We start from the raw sequence: 18,637 nt of genomic DNA on the forward strand, positions 1-18,637 counted from the left end.
ACCCCCACATACATACACACCCACACCACACACAGACACCACACCATGGTGCCGGAGAATTGTCTGTAATCTGTCAATCATATTTTAAATAAACGCTGATTGGCCAGGCAGGAAGTATAGGTGGGAAAACCAGACAGGAAGTAGAAATGATGCAATGAGAACAGGAGAATTCTGGGAAGGAGGAAGTTGATTTCTCCCACTCCTGCCCAGACTCCAAAGAAGCAGGATGTGACCTGCCAGCTGAAAAAGGTACTGAGCCACATAGCTAAAATAGATCAGAATAATGGGTTAATATAAGTCATAAGAGCTAATAATGGGCCAATCAGCTTTATAACTTACAAAGATCTCTGTGTGATTTTCTTTGGGACTTGCTGGCTGTGGGGAACTGGGCAGGACAGAAAACCCCAACAAACAGGCCCCCATTCATGTTACAACACCACACACACTCACACACATGCACACACACACCCACACTCTGACCAAGTATCTCTGCTGTGTCTTTCTGGAGATTGCCACACTTGTTGAAGAATCATACCTGTATGCCAACAGTCAGTCTCACACAGTCCTAAAAGGTCTTTCGGGGAAACATCAGCATGATATAGATATAAAGATTCAATCAAGATAAATCCCCAAATAACTTCACATAGATCTGGGTGACAAAGCCAAGTTAAGACTAAAATGAGAACATGTTCTCACAGACAAACACCCGGAGACCCTCCAGCCTCCAGAAATAAGAGTGATTTTCTAAATCACAATTGTCCTCATCATTGCTGCACATGGTTTCCATGTAACATTTAAGGTCCAATGCATCTCAACTAAGTTGTCACATCTAATGACACATTTAATGACATCTTATTTAAAACTATATGTATCTTTAGAAACATTAGGGAATATGTCACATATATACATACATATGCATCCCATACAATTTCACTTAGGGGAAGAATACACCAGTTTTAAAAATTTTACATCAATATTTCACTCCTTTTGTTCACGGTACACCCTGAGAGGTCTACACTAGGGAAGGAAAAGTATATAGTCTTCAGAAAAAAAACATTGGGTAGACGTACTTGGAACATTGTCTTTGCCCTACTTACACCCACAGGAATGAGGAACGAAGGGGGGTGACTGCGGTTGGCATTCCACCCACCAAGACAATGAGAACTGCTGATGTCAGCCACAATCGCCTACAGTAGTTTTTGTGGGTTAGGGGATTCTGGCGTGTCCCCATTGTGAATCTCTCATCTATATGTGTTTCATGTGCTCTTTCTTTGGCTGTTCTTGTGCTCATTTGTTCTCCTATTCAGGCTTGTTTTATATATTTTTTTCATTTTTAAAGATACCTGTTTGTCTTCTACCAGAGAGAGCAGGAAAAGATTTATGAGTGGAATGGAGTTTTATTAAAGGTGGATATTTTTAGTGCATTTTGGCTTTGGAATGAAATTTCTCCCATACACTTGAACTCAAATGTGGACTTGGTTTTGGAGGTGTTAGTTGAATTAAGTCATTAGGGTCATGCTTTGGGAGATGTAATACTGTATACGGTCTCTTCCTTGGTGCATTCCCTGTCATTACCACAACCACCTGTCACCAAATGTTCTTCACACTGGTCTTTGGCAGAGTGGCCATTAACAAAATCCTTTGAAGCCACAACCCAAAACAACTACTTCAATCCTTAATTTTTTTCTGCTGAGACTTAGTCACAGTGACAGAAAGACAATGAGTAGTGTAAATCACAATATCTATCTACCTATCTATCTATCTATCTATCTATCATCTATCTATCATCTATCTATCATCTATCATCTATCTATCCATCCATCCATCTACCTATCATGTATCATCAATCAATCTATCATCTATCTACCTATCATCTATCTGCTATCAATCAATCTATTATCTATCATCCATCCATCTATCTATCTATCTATCTATCTATCTATCTATCCATTCATCTATCCAATGTATAATGAAGATTCCCATCAAGACTACATACATACAAAGGCATGTATCCTACCACTTCCATTTTCTTTCACTATTATTTCTTATACAAAGTATATGTATTTCCTATACCATCATGCTGAGTATTCTACAGGCAAAGCATTAACCCAAAATACTAACATACAGAAAAAATTTCTGTTGTGAGGAGTAATTGTGTACTGCTAAATCTTTATCAGCATTGTTGGTCTTTGCCTGCTACATTCATTAACCACTACCAAACTCTAGTTATGAGAACATATAAATGCCCAAACAAAAAGCTTAATAGACACTGGCTGGAAATACCATTGCGTTTATTTGGTAGTATACAGTTGAATGCTTAATTTCCAATACCATTTCAAACAATTCCATCTGGAAATTAACATGCAAGTTACATAAACTGAAATTTTCTTCCCCAAATTTATGATGTATAAAAATGTTGAAATTTTACTGAAAAAAATTCACATATTAAAGAAATATATGGTTGCATGGAAGCCCATTCCTCTAATCCAAGCTCTCAAGGGCACAAAGCAGTATTACCATGACTATGAGAATGGCTCAGGCTGAAAACGGTGCTCAAAATGACGTATGATGGATTTGTTACAACCTCTTCACAACTGCTTACACTCTGTAACAACTGTTTGATGAGCACGAATGCTGAGAATCTGGGTGACATGTGAGAAGCTTCAGATACAAACGGAGAGCACACGCATGTGCTTCCCAAGGGCACTGTGACTGAGCCCCATCCCAGTTCTACTAATTTAAAAGTGCAGACATGTTCCTATTCTCACAACCAGTGCCATGCTTGCTACCGTGTGAGCACAGCCCCTAGCGTCTGTGGTAATGGGGTTTCTAGAGTGCGTGTATGCTGATGAATACTGAGAATACTATACTGATGCAAGGCCAGGAGAAATGGGGCACCTACACGCCTGGAAACACTCTGATGCTTTATCATCCTTTTGTTGTGTTCTGATGTCAGTTGAGTTCCAAGTATTAAGGTTTCTGACATCCTTTACTTTCTTACGGTTTAACAACAACGCGGCATCTACTGACACTCAAGATTTTCTCACGTTTGTGGCCGGCTTTCACTGTATAGCCCTAGTTGGCCCAGAACACGCTATGTTGGCCAGGTTAGCCTCAAAGTCAGCGGTCCACATGACACTGCCTCCTGAGTGCTAGGATTAAAGATGTGCACCACACACCTGGCTTTCCCCATCTTTTGGTCTGGTGTCTTGCTATGCTGGTATATATCAAGTCCCTATGTGTCTCTGCCAAGATCACCCACATGGGTCAGGATAAACACCCATATCTGCCTAAATCACTTGCTGTGCACAACTTCATCTTTATGAGGTTTCTGATGTAGACTGAGGTCTGACTTAGGTATCGAAGTTTTCTGTGATAGACATATTGATAAAGTCTACCTGAATGAGCTTTTCTGCCCACTGAATGCACTTTATGGTTTAAAAATGTGTTCTAGGGTTTTTTATATTCAAAGAGCCGTTCGCCTGTGAATGCTACATGATGACCACACAAAATCTGCTCGCACTCCCTAAATGTATTGGTCTGTACATGGAGATGAGCTACAGCAGACAGCTTTCTTACTTTATTTTCATGGGTATTTTTGCATCTGTATGAATTCTGATATAGAGGGCTAATTTTATGGCAATAGTTTTATATGTGTCCTCTGATGCCACCTCAAGACCGACTGGCTGTGCCGGGCTTTACTGCACCCTCTGTACTCAGGGTTTGTCACCTGCATGCGTTTTCAGATGCCGAGTGAGGTCTGACTTGGTGTAGAAAGCCTTCTTGCACTCTAGACACACATACGGTTTCTCACCTGTATGTGTTCTCTGATGTCGCGTGAGTTCATACTTGCACTGGAAGGCTTTCCCACAGTCTTTACATTCATACGGCTTCTCACCCGTGTGGTATCTCTGATGGACAGTGAGCTGGGAATTGCAGTAGAAGGCTTTCCTGCATTCTTTACATGCGTAGGGCTTCTCGCCTGTGTGCGTCCTCTGATGGACGGTCAGGTCGGACTTGCGATAGAAGGCTTTCCTACACTCATTACACTCGTACGGCCTCTCGCCAGTGTGCGTCCTCCAGTGTCGAGTGAGGTCCGACCTGCACTGGAAGGCCTTCCTGCATTCTTTACATTCGTAGGGTTTCTCGCCAGTGTGCGTCCTGTGATGGACAGCGAGCTGTGACTTGCAGTAGAAGGCTTTCGTACATACGTGACATTCGTAGGGCTTCTCACCGGTGTGCGTCCTGTGATGGACAGTGAGCTGGGAATTGCAGTAGAAGGCTTTATTGCAGACTTTGCATGCATAGGGCTTCTCGCCCGTGTGTGTCCTCTGGTGGACGGTGAGGTCGGAGTTGCGGTAGAAGGCTTTTCTACAGTCTTTACATTCGTAGGGCTTCTCCCCTGTGTGAATTCTCAGGTGGACGTTGAGCTGTGACTTGCTATAGAAAGCTTTACTGCAGTCTTTACATTCATAGGGCTTCTCGCCCGTGTGCGTCCTCTGGTGGACGGTCAGGTGGGACTTGCAGTAGAATGTTTTCCCACATTCCATGCATGCATGGGGCTTCTCACCCCTCCCGAGCCTCTGGCACTGCCTGAAGGCAGACTTAGGATAGAAAGCTTGTCTGCACGCCTTACATTCGTACGGATTCTCACACGTGTGATACCTCTGATCTCTGCTACAGTCTGACTTCAGGTACAACGCTTCCAAACACACTTCACATTCATAGGGCTTTGATCCTTGGTGGATTTCCTCGTGTATCTTTAGTTCTGCCTGAAGACAGAAGGGTTTGTTAAATTCCTCGTATTCACAGGGAGAGTCCTATAGAATTTATTTTGTTTTGCTTATCATGATTACTTAATGACACTTCTCACAACCACACATTGAAATAATTTCTCTCTGCTGTCTATTTTACTTCATTTACTGGATGAATTTAGTCAAAGAATGCTGTCTCAGATACATCCTATTAGAATTTTGCATCCTAGTCCGTGCCATGACTTGAATAGGTCACGCCTTATCACAGGATTTCCTAGGGGTGAAGACTCCTCTACAAACGAAAACTTTTGTGTTACCGACCCTGCCTTTGTAGGTTTATCTTTAATCAAAATGGCATGATTGACTGTGTGTTACCCAGAAGCGCAAGGTAACTGGAGGGTTTCAATTACTGTAAAATGTCAGATTCTTTTGTAGCCCACATCTCACCAGGTTCACTACTGAGACGTTCATCCTGCCATAGATTAAGTTCCCATGGAAACATTCCTAAAGCAGTTTCTATTTTTCATGATCAAAGTTGGAATATGGTTTTGAGGGATGTGGCGTTAGGTCCCTGGTGGGTGGCCAGATAGGAAGAGGGGCCATAACTAGGTAATAAAGAAGATGGACTTCCATGATAGCAGCTTCTTCCTCACTTTCCTGACCTGAGATAAAAGCCTGGCAGCTTAAAAGAAAGGCCTGGTGGGCTTCTGCTGCCGCCAGGAGGGCACCGTGGCGATGGGTCTCCAATCAGTGCGAGGGTGGGTCAGTACAAGTTCCCACCAAAGTGAAGGGCCTGTTAGCCACTCTCTTTTTGTTCAGATGGACCAACCCTAAAGTAGGGGTGAAGACCCCTCGAGCACTCAAATACCCTTGAAACCCTCACGTCCTTAATAAGAAACTGGGTTTCAGACTCCTGGGGCCCTTGGCTCTGTAGAGGTCTTTCTCTGTGTGCCTCGTGTGTTTTCTTTCTCCAGGATGATCTGCCTGCTCCATCTGATAGTTCCCTTGAGGCTGGCTGTGGCACCTACAATACTGCCGGCCTTTCCTGTTTTTGCCTTTCTATTCTTCAGCTGGCAGAGAAAATGAAGTCAGTCAGGACACAGTTTGGGCTGACAGCAGCTTTACCTACTTCAATGAGTTCTTCGTTTGAAGCATTTCTGTCGATTTCAATTCGCCAGAAATGTCTGTCTCCATTTTTCTGGCTGGTCTTGACCAGGCTACTCATTTTGTTGACACCTGAAAATAGGAAAAATTTCAACTACTATGAATTGGGCACAGCTTTATGTAATTCAAATACAAGATCCGATCTCCTGCCTCTGCCTCCCAAGTGTTAGAGAGTAAAGAGTAAAGGCATACGCCACTATTGCCTAATATGCATTTGAACTTTTACAATATCATCGTATAATTGTACACCTCCTAGTCTTTAACGAATTAGAATAAAACAATACCCTGAGAAATACTGCAGTGTTAAGTCCTGGCTCTCTGGTGCATTGCTGCTCTGTTGAAATACATGGCAATAAACACCCAACCCGTTTCTCAGCTTAGGTGTCTTTATAGCGATGTTCCCTCTTGTTATTCTACCTGTCCTGTTTCTCTGGTTTCTAAATGTATCCTGCCATGCTCCTTCATCTGTGAAACAGGAAACCCTCCTCTACTAGCTACCTTTAGGATGGAGGTTATAAACATTCTCTCTCCCTAGTATACCACGTTAGGGTGAAGATTGCTACTTTGTTTCAGACAGTATACTTTGCTTTGATAAAGAACAGCAGGATCTTCCATGGGGTTTTGTGGGAATGATTGTTTTTATGAGAAATGTTGCTTGTGGCTTGCCTTTACAAAAAGAATGTTGTTACTTTGCTTTAAGTATCTTCTGTAATAGTGACTTAGTATTCATGGAGTGATTCCATTTATGCTTATCACAGAAATTCATAACATTATCTGATTTTAGACTTTGCTTCATGGAATAATCTTGATTGGCAGTTTATATTTTCAGGGTTTAAAACACCAAAGACTATACTTTTTGGAATTCAGAGTTTCTGTTAATCAATCAGCTATGATAGTAGACTTATATTCAAAAGGAACTACTGGGTGTGGTGGCACACGTGTTTAATGCCAGCATTCTGGAGATCTCTGCGAGTTCAAGGCCAGCCAGATCTATATAATGTTCCAGACCAGCCAGAGCTACATAGTGAGATCCTGTCTCAAAACCAAACCAAACACAAACAAACTAATCACACATTTTGCGTATACTTTTCAATACTCTGCCCATATTCTGTCCTCTGGGCGTCTTAACTGTAACAACCTCTGAGGAAGTATTCTCAGAGTCTAGCAACTTGTAGTTGTAAATGCCGTATATGTGGACACCTGTCTCTTGGCCAAGGTTTGTACAATATTATACACTAATTTCATGCAGTATTTTTTGTGTTGACCTTATTCTCAATTCACTGTTTAATAAAAGATTCACAGATTAGATACCTCATAAAACTCCCCAAGAGCTCTTCTGTCTAGAAGTGCTGACAATCATCCTGTCTTCTTCTACTTATTACTATGTAATTGTTACACTTGCTCAATGTTGTCCTTAAACACATCATTGGGATTATTTCTTCCCCACTGTGTACTTTCCAAAGAGTGTTTTTTGTTTCTGTTTTTAATTTAGCTTTTCTCTTCCAAGATCTGAGATTGTATCTTTTTTCAGAATCACTCTGCTGAATTTATTTATTTATTTATTTATTTATTTATTTATTTATTGATTTTTTCGAGACAGGGTTTCTCTGTAGCTTTTTGGTTCCTGTCCTGGAACTAGCTCTTGTAGACCAGGCTGGCCTCGAACTCACAGAGATCTGCCTGCCTCTGCCTCCCGAGTGCTGGGATTAAAGGCGTGCGCCACCACCGCCCGTCTGCTGAATTTCTTATCCAAGAAGCCAAATTTTCCATACAAGAGTTAAAATGACCTTGTACATGCAGGCTCATATAGTGCACACGCAGTGTGTTTGTGTGTATGAACATGTGCACACACACGGGGAACTCAGAGGGTGAACCTCTGGTATTGCTTCCTTGTTTGAGACAATATCTCTCACTGGGACCTGAGGCTCAGCAATTTATGAGACTGGCTGGCCATCAAGCCTGGGGATCTGCCTGTCTCCAACTCCGAAGCACCAAGTTTACAACCAGGGGCCCCCAAACCATGTCTTAATTTTTGTAGTTGTGTACAGAAATTCAGGTCTGCAGCCTTTGAAGGCAAGCACTTTACTGACCGAGCTCGCTGGCACTCTCTCTCCTCCTCCTCCTCCTCCTTCTCTCTCTCTCTCTCTCCCTCCCTCCCTCCCTCCCTCCCTCCCTCCCTCCCTTCTTCTGATGTCCTCTGTGCACAGTGACAGAAGCACAGACAAACTGGACTCTTGTTTGGCTGGTAGTTTCTAATCACGTTCCCTAGCTAGTCTTAAATTTAAACCCACATGAGTACTTCATGGCAAATGTGGAAAATAGTCATCGCACAGTAAAACTGAAATAAACGAAAAGTTCTTTACTATTTCCCCCTCTAAAGCCTCTTGTTCTCCCTCCGCGCCTGAGAAACGTTCTCTGTGCTGCCTACCTCACCAGAACACATGTCCCTTGCTCTGCTTTTTTCACACTATATGGAAGTATTTTAAGAGGAGAAGCATTTGTGTGTGATTAGGGATCATGAGAATTGCAAAGACAAGCACTTGTCAACAAGCTGGTATTGAAATAATGTCAATAAATGCCTAACTTAAAACATGCGGTGGCAAAGGGAAGGGAACACACACAATTGAAGACCCAGGTAAGGCAGCTGGATGGTTCTGAAGAGCAGAACAACAAAAAAAGCGATTCCTCAACATCAAGAAACTGGTAGTTTAACACAGAATGTTGGGAAAACGGATAGAACAGGTGTCTGGTCCAGGAGGCGAGCTGTCCTCAGGACTGGGTTTAGATGGACCTTGTTGAAAACGGCCTGAGATGAACAGAATGGCGGCCTCTGTGTCCCGCCCTCTCTCGCCTTGTTCATTCACTGACCTGAGAGGCTCCAGACTGAGGCATCTGTCGTGCTCCATGGCCCAAGTCCATGCTCTAAGTTCAAGATCAACTCAGGTTTGGTCATGCAGTGCCCTGTGAGTGAGAAACAATACAGGGTTGTGACAAAGTGCTAATCAAGGCCACTAATGGGAGGCGATTAGAAAGTCTTCCTTCCTTCCTTTTTATTTATTTATTTTTGGGTGGACCAGAGACTAAACCTGTGGCCTAACACTAGGTAGGAAAGTCACTGTCAACCGAGCTACAGCCCTAGCTCTCAGTGATTTACACATTTTTATTAAAGTGGGTTTTCACTCACACTCTCCACTGATGGAAGTGTTGTCCCCAAGTGGCACTTAAGGATTTTAAGAAATCTTCCAGGGGAGATGGATGGTGGAACAGTGGGTAAAGCCCCTGTAATGGAAGTAAGAAGACCCTAGTTCAGTCCCCAGCAGTCATGTAAAAGCGCTGACTTACGGAAACTCAATAGACAATTTGTCTGCTATAAAGGATAAATTAAAAAAGAAAAGTAGTCATAAAGAAAGAACCACCCAGAAGATTTGTAGGGGAAGAGCTCAACTGATCAAAGAAAAAAAAACACACACAGCTGGAACGACCATGCAGAGAGAAACACGGAGACAAAGACTGGCTACCTTAAACAAAAGGAAATTAAAGAATTGGGAACGTGCCCGGCGATGGTGGCGCACGCCTTTAATCCCAGTACTCGGGAGGCAGAGGCAGGCGGATTTCTGTGAGTTCGAGACCAGCCTGGTCTACAGAGCTAGTTCCAGGACAGGCTCCAAAGCCACAAAGAAACCCTGTCTCGAAAAACAACAACAACAACAACAACAACAACAACAACAAAAAAGAATTGGGAAGAAGAGAAGACATGGTCTAGAGAGTCTGCTCAGTAGTTACGAGCACATGCTGCCCTGATCACAACCATCTAAAGCTCCAGCTCGAACGCATCTAAGGCCCTCTTCTGGCCTTCAAGGACACCAGGCACACAAGTGGTGCACAGACATAAAAAAGGCAAAATATCCATACACACAAAATTTTTAAAAATAAAAGAATATATATGAGAACATAGTTTCTTTTTTTTTTTTCCTTTTTCCAGACAGGGTTTCTCTGTATAACAGTCCTGGCTGTCTAGAATTTGCTTTGTAGACCAGGCTGGCCTCAAACTCACAGAGATACGCCTGCTCTGCCTTTCAAGTGCTGGAATTAAAGGCGTGCACTACCACCACCACCCAGTAACATGGTCCTTTTTTTTTTTAATATTTATTTATTTATTATGTATACAATATTCTGTGTGTGTGTGTCTGCAGGCCAGAAGAGGGCACTAAATCTCATTACAGATGGTTGTGAGCCACCATGTGGTTGCTGGGAATTGAACTCATGACCTTTGGAAGAGCAGGCAACGCTCTTAACCACTGAGCCATCTCTCCAGCCCAACATGGTCCTTTTAAGAAAATAAACATTCACATTATTTGTGTTCCAGAAGAAAAGAGAATGGTTATAAAAACATAGACAGGCATGTCCAATAGAACCTAAAAGATTTGGACCAACAAATCACTTACATCCAAACTAGAAGAACTCCAAGACAAAGAGAATCCCAAAAACACAAGGAAGGAAGCCTACAGTTCCTTATAAATGAGCACCTATTACAGGAACAGCCAAGTTTCCAATACTAGCTATTACAATGACTTCGAATCCAGACAAAGACACAAGATCCAAATGACAGATCTGATATTTCCAACAAATAAAGATGAGGAACATAACTACTACAAAAACGACCAAGGGAACCTCATGCCAGAGACAACAGTACTTCCATATAGAAATGAACGAGCACAAAACACTCTGTACACAGTTAAGAATAAAACAAAACAAAACAAAACCCATGCATACTTAGTATGGATCAAAAATGCACTGCAGAGACCAGGTGGGCAGGTGCTGGTCAGTGGTCTGCTATGCAATCAGCAGGGAAAGTGAAAGGGGAAGGAAAGGAGCTCGCTGGACACACTTTGCAGGGGTACTTAGGTGTCATCCCCTACCTTTCCTCTTACTGAGACTGAGCTGAGAAGCCTTGCTCTGCAATGTGTTCCCTGCTACAAGACTCTCTCAACAAAGGATCCACGTAAACCTAGAGCGAAAACACATCTTCCCTCCCCCATGGCATCAGAGGGCTAGGGAGCTTCTCACTCAACAGAGGCTTCAGAACTTACATTCAGAAAAGAAGTATGTTCTCATGAATCAATTATTCTGCAAAACCTGGATATTTACATGCTATAGAAAAGGACCACTGTCTTGAGAACAAACAAACAAACAAAGACTAGACTCTTTTCATACCATATAGAGAAATCAATTACCAATGGATCATAGAATTACATGGAAGGTCTGGAACAATGATGCGGATGGAGTCTTTTAATATATGCCAATCCAGTCGACAGAAGCAAAGCCAACAAATGAGATTATATTAGACTAAATGTTATGTCTAAAATGAGAAAATACTATAAAATTATTTATTCAGCAAGTGATTAATTTCTAGACCATATAAAGGATCTCATTCACTAAACACAGAAAAGTAAAAGATCTCATTAAATCTGGACAAACAGTCTAAATTGATACTTCCCAAACATGATATACAAATACGTTTACAAGTAAAATTGAAAGAAATTTTCCCAAAATGCCTTACCACTGAATTATAGATTTAAAATAACATCAGTCACAGTGGCAGGCAAGCAGGCTGTTCTGTTATCTGTACTATGGCTGTTATTCTGGGCTTGAAAAGACTGGCACCATCTTAAAACACAGGATAATCTTGGCACAAAGCCATGGTAATCAAGTGAACAAAGATATGTAGCGTTATGGAGGGGACCAGGATTGGTAGCATCCCCTTACGAGACTATCATGTATTTCTCTGCTGAGATTCCAGCCTGGGCACACTTTTGCCCACCTGTAGGTTGGTAAAACTGTAAGTAAAAACTAACTAAGGTTGGAGGCTTTTTCTGCTTCTGTTTTTTTTTTTTGTATATCTGAGTCACATTTACTCACTAAATAAACCCAATAAACTCATATATTCACCAAGCACTGATGAAATCTTTCTTTGCGTAATAAAACTCCATTCGTATTTGGAGCAAACACATTTTTCCTAAGTCTCTCCAGGAAAGTTACAGTGCGTAGATGAAATGAGTGAGGCACAAAATGAAAAGTCCTCTGTGTTCTCATCAAACTTGCAAACTAAAGGTGGCCTCAAACAGACAGAAAAACAATAGGAACTATAGAGCAAGGGCAAGACACGGGGCATGGGGGAGGGGAAGAAGGTAAGCACTAGCAGGATATAGCAGGAAGGGGGAGGCCTAGCGTAAGTTCTACAATACTATTACTATTATACACATATATACGGCACCAACTAAATATTCTAAGATGACATCAGAGAGATGTAAATACAACAATACAAACAAGCGAATCCAGGGCTGGTACACTATCAGTTATCACCAATCAGATCATCATACATGATGTGCGGTACAGAGCTACCCTGTTCCTTATCCATGCGTATCGCTGCCACGCCAATTAAAATGTACAATATCAGATTAGCATTAAAAGTAAGCAACAATTCTACAACTGGTACCTCTGGGAATTACGGGAGTCTGACTCACCCAAGGACACCAGGCTGCTGTAGGTCTCCAGCATCACGTCCCTGTAGAGGGTCCTCTGGGCAGCATCCAGGTCCTGCCACTCCTCCCGGGTGAAGTCCACGGCTACGTCCTCAAATGATACCAACATCTAGAATGACAAATTTGTCTTCAATTCAAGTTGTGCTCAGCCTTAGGAACAGAAAATGGGAACTGATTATTTTATGTGTATATATGTCTTATCATTGTCTTATAAAAATGTAGCCTGTTTTGAATTCTGTATTATGATAGGAGAAAAAAATCAACACAAAAGTCTTATCTATGTGTTGATCTTGTGATTCAAAAAAATATGACCAGAAACTTTTCTAAGGAATTACAACAGAAACACAGATTCATAGAGGAATACATGTATATGCATGGTCTGTATTATTATGAGCAAAAGACAGACTTAGATACTGTAACCATTAAATCTGTAAAGGATGAACAAAACAATGCAAAGGAAGATGGGGCTGGGAGCACACCGCTGTGGTATAGTGCATGCGGAAGGCAGGACCGTGAGTTCAATTCCGAGAGCCTGGAGCAACTGTGGAATCCACATGGAATCACGTACACTGGTGTAGATATTGGGGAAAATTTGTCAGTACTTAAGGTTTCCTAAATATGTGTTAACCAAAAATTAATTCTGAATTAAGTGTGCATGGAGCCAAGGGATGTGTGGCAGCGCTCCTCCCACCCTGCACCACGTGATCTGGCGTAGCTGTTGTATGAGCACTCATCAGCTCCCTGCAGTGATTCCACCACACACCTCCAGGGGAAACGACCAGAAAAGCTCTGGCTCACAGGTATGTTTTAAACTATGCTGCTTTTATTGTAAATACATTTTCCACTCCCACAGAGACATGACGGCTTAATTATAGAAAGATTTAACATTTTCCATACCCTTCATCTAAGCATCAGACTAGTATATATCTGAATTGCATTGTTAGAAACACAAGCCTTTCACGGCTTAGTATGCACCTTGCCTTCATCTTTAATTAAAATTGTATGTATACCAAAGAATCGTTTTAAAATAACTTCTTTATGGTTTCTCATCAGTAAACCTTTGAGCCATTTGTATACCTATATATCTAGGGTCACATAAAATATCTCAGATGAAAAGTGGTTATGCATACAAAGTGTTTTAAAGGTCCTAAATAGTAGAAACTTGATTTTTCCTCTATACATGGACACAAACAATAAATATCTATACATATCTGAGGCCCTTCTGAAAGGGACATGATTGACAGACTTCTAAATTCTATATAGTTTAGACAACAACCATATAAATGAGTTTGGAATGTCAGGGCACACACAAGCATGAGTTCTACATTGGGCAATTCCAGACCACTAACATCCCTCTGAAGGGAGAAAGACAGTTACCTAAACTCTGCTATTTCATCCACCCAAGCCCATCTAGAGCACAGATAAAACATGGGAATTTTACACACAATGTATGTTTCCACTGGCTTCATCCTAAGGGACCAGGGCAGAAGAGAAAGGGCAAACTCACAGAATTTCCTCCTGGAAGGTAACTTCAAACAAGGTTTGCTTGCTGCTGTTGCCAATAATCAAGCTTCTATCGTACTTGCCCGCAGAAATGAACAGGGCAGAATGAACAGAAAGCTCTAGTAACCTGGCAGATCTTAGACCTTCCTGAGCCCAGGCCTTACTTACAGAAATCTAGTCTGCTCTGACTACCTCAGCTTTAACAAAGCCACGTTGAGGGAATACAGGCGAAACTCCCCAGCTCTGGAGGAAAGGGACCCCGGCACGTGCCAATCTCCCTGCAGCTCAGAGAGACTAATGGATTCCTAATGATTCCATTCCCTAGCGGTGTTATAGAAAAGGAGACAACACAGATGGCGGAGATCTCTTTGGTGACTCCTGTGTGGACCTTGGACATGAATGCTGCAGATGACATGGTGGTGTCGCAGCGCCAAAGCACTGGACGCGCACACAAGGTCTGAGGGGACAGTCAATTAGCAGGCAGTCTGGCAAGGGTTGAGTCTGCAGGAGGAGGAAGTCCAAAGATTGTTTACATGGAATCAAGCCAATCTTCTCAGCTTTGCTCTTATGGAAAATGCCCACAAGCAATTTTAGCTTCAGTGCTGAGAAAAAGACAAAATACCGACTGTGTAAAACTGCACCAGGAAAAACAGGTACTTAATAGAAATGTGGGAAGAGGGACTTAATGCATAGGAATGTTTGCAGGGAGGAGAATCTTAGGACTTCATCTCCAGACACAGGAAGTGCTAGACCTGATGGTCAGCACTCTGGATTTGATAGCTTGCTCCCTACACATATGGAAAGCCCAGGGGAAGGAGGTGAGCCGTAGGGGAGAGGTGCGGCTACCCAAAAAACAAAGGATTACCAGACATGGGAAGAAGAAGGCCCTCGCTCTGCATTCTGTCAGGAAGCCAGAAACTTACAGACACCCAACACAATTTCCAAAAGAGATATCCTAATTATGCTTCAATCAATAATATATACGTCTTTATATGCCAAGGAGTGGTGTAACTGGGTCATACGGGAGATCTGATTTTAGCTTTTGGAGAATTCACCACCCTGGTTACGCCAGTTTGCATCCTACTCATGTGAATTAGGGTCCCATTCTCTGCATCCCAGCCAGCATTTGCTGTCCGTTGTTCGCTTGGTCTGGAATGAGATAAAATCTAATACTAGTATTAAATAGCATGCCCCTAAGTGTTAAGGATGGTGAACGGTTTTTGAGATATTCCTACATGTTTCTAGCTCTCTTTTCGAAAACTCTCCTCAGATGCATTTTTCTCTTTGATTTTGAGAGTTTTGTATAGTATGGATACAAATCATTGTCAATCATTGGCCTTGGCTCCTGGGAAACATTGAAAAGCTCACTTCCCACAACTACACCCTACAGGGCACTACCTCACTTTCTTCCAACAGTTTCAGAGCTCCAGGCTCCTCATGGACCCCTCTGATCTATTGAGAGTTGATTTCCGTGCAGGGTGGTAGATAAGGGGTTATTTTATTCTTCGTTATATAGACATCCAGTTTTCCCAGCATCATTTATCAAAGATGCTGTCTTTTCTCCAATGCATCTTTGGGGCATCTTTGACAAACTGAGATGCCTATAACGAGATGCACTCATGTCTGGATCTTCTACTTTGTTCTGCTGACATGCAAGTTTGTTTTGTGACAGTGCCATGTTGTTTTCATTACCATCGCTCTGTAACATAGTCTGAAATCAGGTGTAACCGTCCTTCCAGCACTGTTCCTTTGCTTTGGATTGCTTTGCCCAGCTAGGACTTTTGTGGTTCTGTGTGAATTTCAGAATTATCTATTTATTTTCGTGGGCATGTATGTGTGTGTACATGTAGAATACTATAGGAATTTTGACGGAGATTTGCTGAACCTATAAATGGCTTTTGGTAGAACAGTCTGTTGTAATAAATATGCTGGTCTGCCCTGTCACCTGTCCCTTTAAGAGACAAGCCCCACCCATTCCCAATCTCCCCCTTCCTGCCAAGCAGATCTACTGATCTACTGCCTCCTCTCCATCTCTCTCTCCTTCCCTCTCTCTCCTTCGTCCCTCTCTGAAGAGGTAGTCTCTGCCTCTCCCTCCCCTTTCTTCCTTTCTTTTCTTTCTCTGTCTCTCTGTCTCTGTCTCTCTCTCCCCTTTATAACTCCTTACCCTTATACCTTATACCCTTCCCAATCCCACTAAATAAACTCTATACTTAGGCTTCTCTCTGCCTGCCAGGGGACCTGCCAGGGTCACCTGCGTCATGAATGATAACACAGTCATTTTCACAATTTCAATTCTACCAATCCAGGTTTTTCCATTTTCTAGTGAGTTCTTCAATGTCTTTCTTCAGAGATTTTGTTAAAGATTTCATTATAGACATCTTCTACTTCCTTGGTTAGGGTTATTCCTAGATATTTTATATCTTTTGAGGCTATTGTAAATGGGAGTGCTTCCATTATCTCCTTCTTGGACTCTCTGTGGTTGGTATATAGAGTCTACTGTGTTTTTTAAGCATAATTTCTTTATTGATTCTTTGGGAATCTCATATTATGTACCCTAATTCCAGTCACTTTCCAGTCCCCCCATATCCTTCCCTCACCCATGCAGTGCCCTCCCAAAAGAAAATTTAAAATAAAACAAAACAAACAAACAAACAAACAAACAAAAATACAAGAACAAAGCAAAACAAAAACCTGCTCAGTTCTCTAGCATTTCCACCCTCCAACGGCTCTTCATACATCCCAGTGGCACTGGCAGAGGTGCACCACACAGTCTGCCCTTTGTCCAGTCAGCTTTACTAGCAAAAGCTCATTGCAACGAGTCACTGGTCTGGTTCAAGGACCCTGTTGGACCAGGTTAGGGTGTGACCTTTTGGGTACCTGGAGAAAAGCTGCCTGCCTGCCCAGGGCTCTTTCTCTCTGTGTTTCCCCGCACTATACAACTGAGGTTGGACTTCTAGTTCCTGTTTCATAAGTTTGCCCCTTATAATAAAGTAAATATAATTGGTTTATCTTGGAGTTAGCCTGGATTTCTTCAACCCGTGCCATTCAACAGTTGGTGCCCAAGGTGGGGCTTGGGGGATTTGGGACTCCTGCCGCCAGGCTCCGCATGGTGCATCTGGGTATTTGGGCACTGACTCTTCTCACCCGTGGCTTCAGCCAGCCACTGCCAGGCCCCGTGTAGCACCCCGCGCTGCGCTCTGCAGCAGCAGTCTCTGGCCTGGGTGCCCTCTTGGAGCCCTTCTGGGTCCAGCTTCCCTGGCACCCTGCGGAAGTGCAGGTGAGGCGTGGGCTTCCCCGGGTGTTGCTCCTTTGCTGTTCCTGCTGCTGCCGTCCAGTCAGGGGTTTCCGCGGGGCACAAAGTCTGTTACTTGCACTGAATAACCGCTTTTAATTTAAGCATATCTTTCAGTATCTAACACGCTAAAAGCAATTCGAACTGTTCAAGCCAGCCACAGAACTACAGCTGCGACACCTACTGTCCGGTAACGGTTATTGCACCTACTCCAACTCATTACAGGTGAGATTTGTAAGGTCAAATTTGTAATTTATAAGGTCAAGATGACAGATAATTTAATGATGCAAGAGGTCAACAGCTTTTTTACTTATACCATGAATAGCGTCATGCAAGGCTTATGTGATTTCTCTTCTACATCACTATATTTAATTCTAGGAATTAGCTTTGCCTTCCATATTTTCTCCTTTAAAAATGGCTTGATAAGGACTGGAGAGATGGCTCAGAGGTTAAGAGCATTGCCTGCTCTTCCAAAGGTCCTGAGTTCAATTCCCAGCAACCACATGGTGGCTCACAACCATCTGTAAAGGGGTTTGGTACCCTCTTCTGGCCTGCAGACATATACACACAGACAGAACATTGTATACATAATAAATAAATAAATATTTTAAAAAGTGGCTTGATAATAGAGCCAAGAATGAAGCACTTTTAGAAATGATATAGTCATTACAGACTGATAATGACAAGCTAAAAGGGAAAATTATTAGCACTCTAAAAAAGGACATGACCAATTTGACGGATAAAACCCTGTCAGTGACAGAGGGTGCTGAGACATTGTCTGAGAGAATTCGTGCTGTTACATGTATTCATCGAAATCTATTGACAGTTATAATAGATTGACAGATAGAGTGTTTCTTCAGGAAGGTAATATGTACGCCATAAAAATTACGTCCAAGGATGACATTATCTTTACTGAACAGACTTCATTCCTTGGTTAGATGAGCACCAAGAGATAAATGAATCTTACATACGATAAATGTTGAGACATTTGACTATAGTACCGAAGCTTGGGTAGGAGAAGCAATTTCCAACAGTATGAGAAGACGGCAAAATGCCTAAGGTTTTAACTGTGGTAGAATAGGACATCTGAAAAGGGATTGTAGACAAAAAATTTCTAGGAATAACATCTCCTCTGGAAATGCCAAGAATAGGAGGACTCAGCCTTCAGGTGTATGTAGAAGGTGTGGCAAAGCCGACATTAAACCAGTGAGTGTAGGTTGACAAAGGCACACAAGACAGCCCAATACGATCAGAAAACTCCTTTGGGGGGCCTCTTGCAGGCCTCCACGTGGAACGTGATCCAATCATTCCCAGTTACTGTGGAAAACATGTCTCATCAAAAAAATTTTAGGGGCGGAAGGAGGGGGAGGGAAATGGGAGGC

General features: G+C 42.4%; 1 protein-coding gene across 1 annotated transcript in view; it reads right to left on the minus strand.

Moving 5' to 3' along the window:
* LOC121451515 (zinc finger protein 420-like) overlaps nt 1-18,637 on the minus strand; it is a 74,080-nt gene that overhangs the window by 28,845 nt on the left and 26,598 nt on the right. Inside the window, exons 5-8 of the mRNA XM_041657100.1 lie at nt 12,443-12,569; nt 8,787-8,879; nt 5,884-5,990; nt 3,731-4,772 (exon numbers count right to left, since the gene is read on the minus strand). Coding sequence (XP_041513034.1) covers nt 3,731-4,772; nt 5,884-5,990; nt 8,787-8,879; nt 12,443-12,569 — 1,369 coding nt within the window. The remainder of the gene's footprint in view (nt 1-3,730; nt 4,773-5,883; nt 5,991-8,786; nt 8,880-12,442; nt 12,570-18,637) is intronic.

This window comes from Microtus oregoni, unplaced genomic scaffold (genome assembly GCF_018167655.1).
Source record: "Microtus oregoni isolate MIOR12 unplaced genomic scaffold, Mior012 000008F_ref0000371, whole genome shotgun sequence".
Taxonomy (NCBI): domain Eukaryota; kingdom Metazoa; phylum Chordata; class Mammalia; order Rodentia; family Cricetidae; genus Microtus; species Microtus oregoni.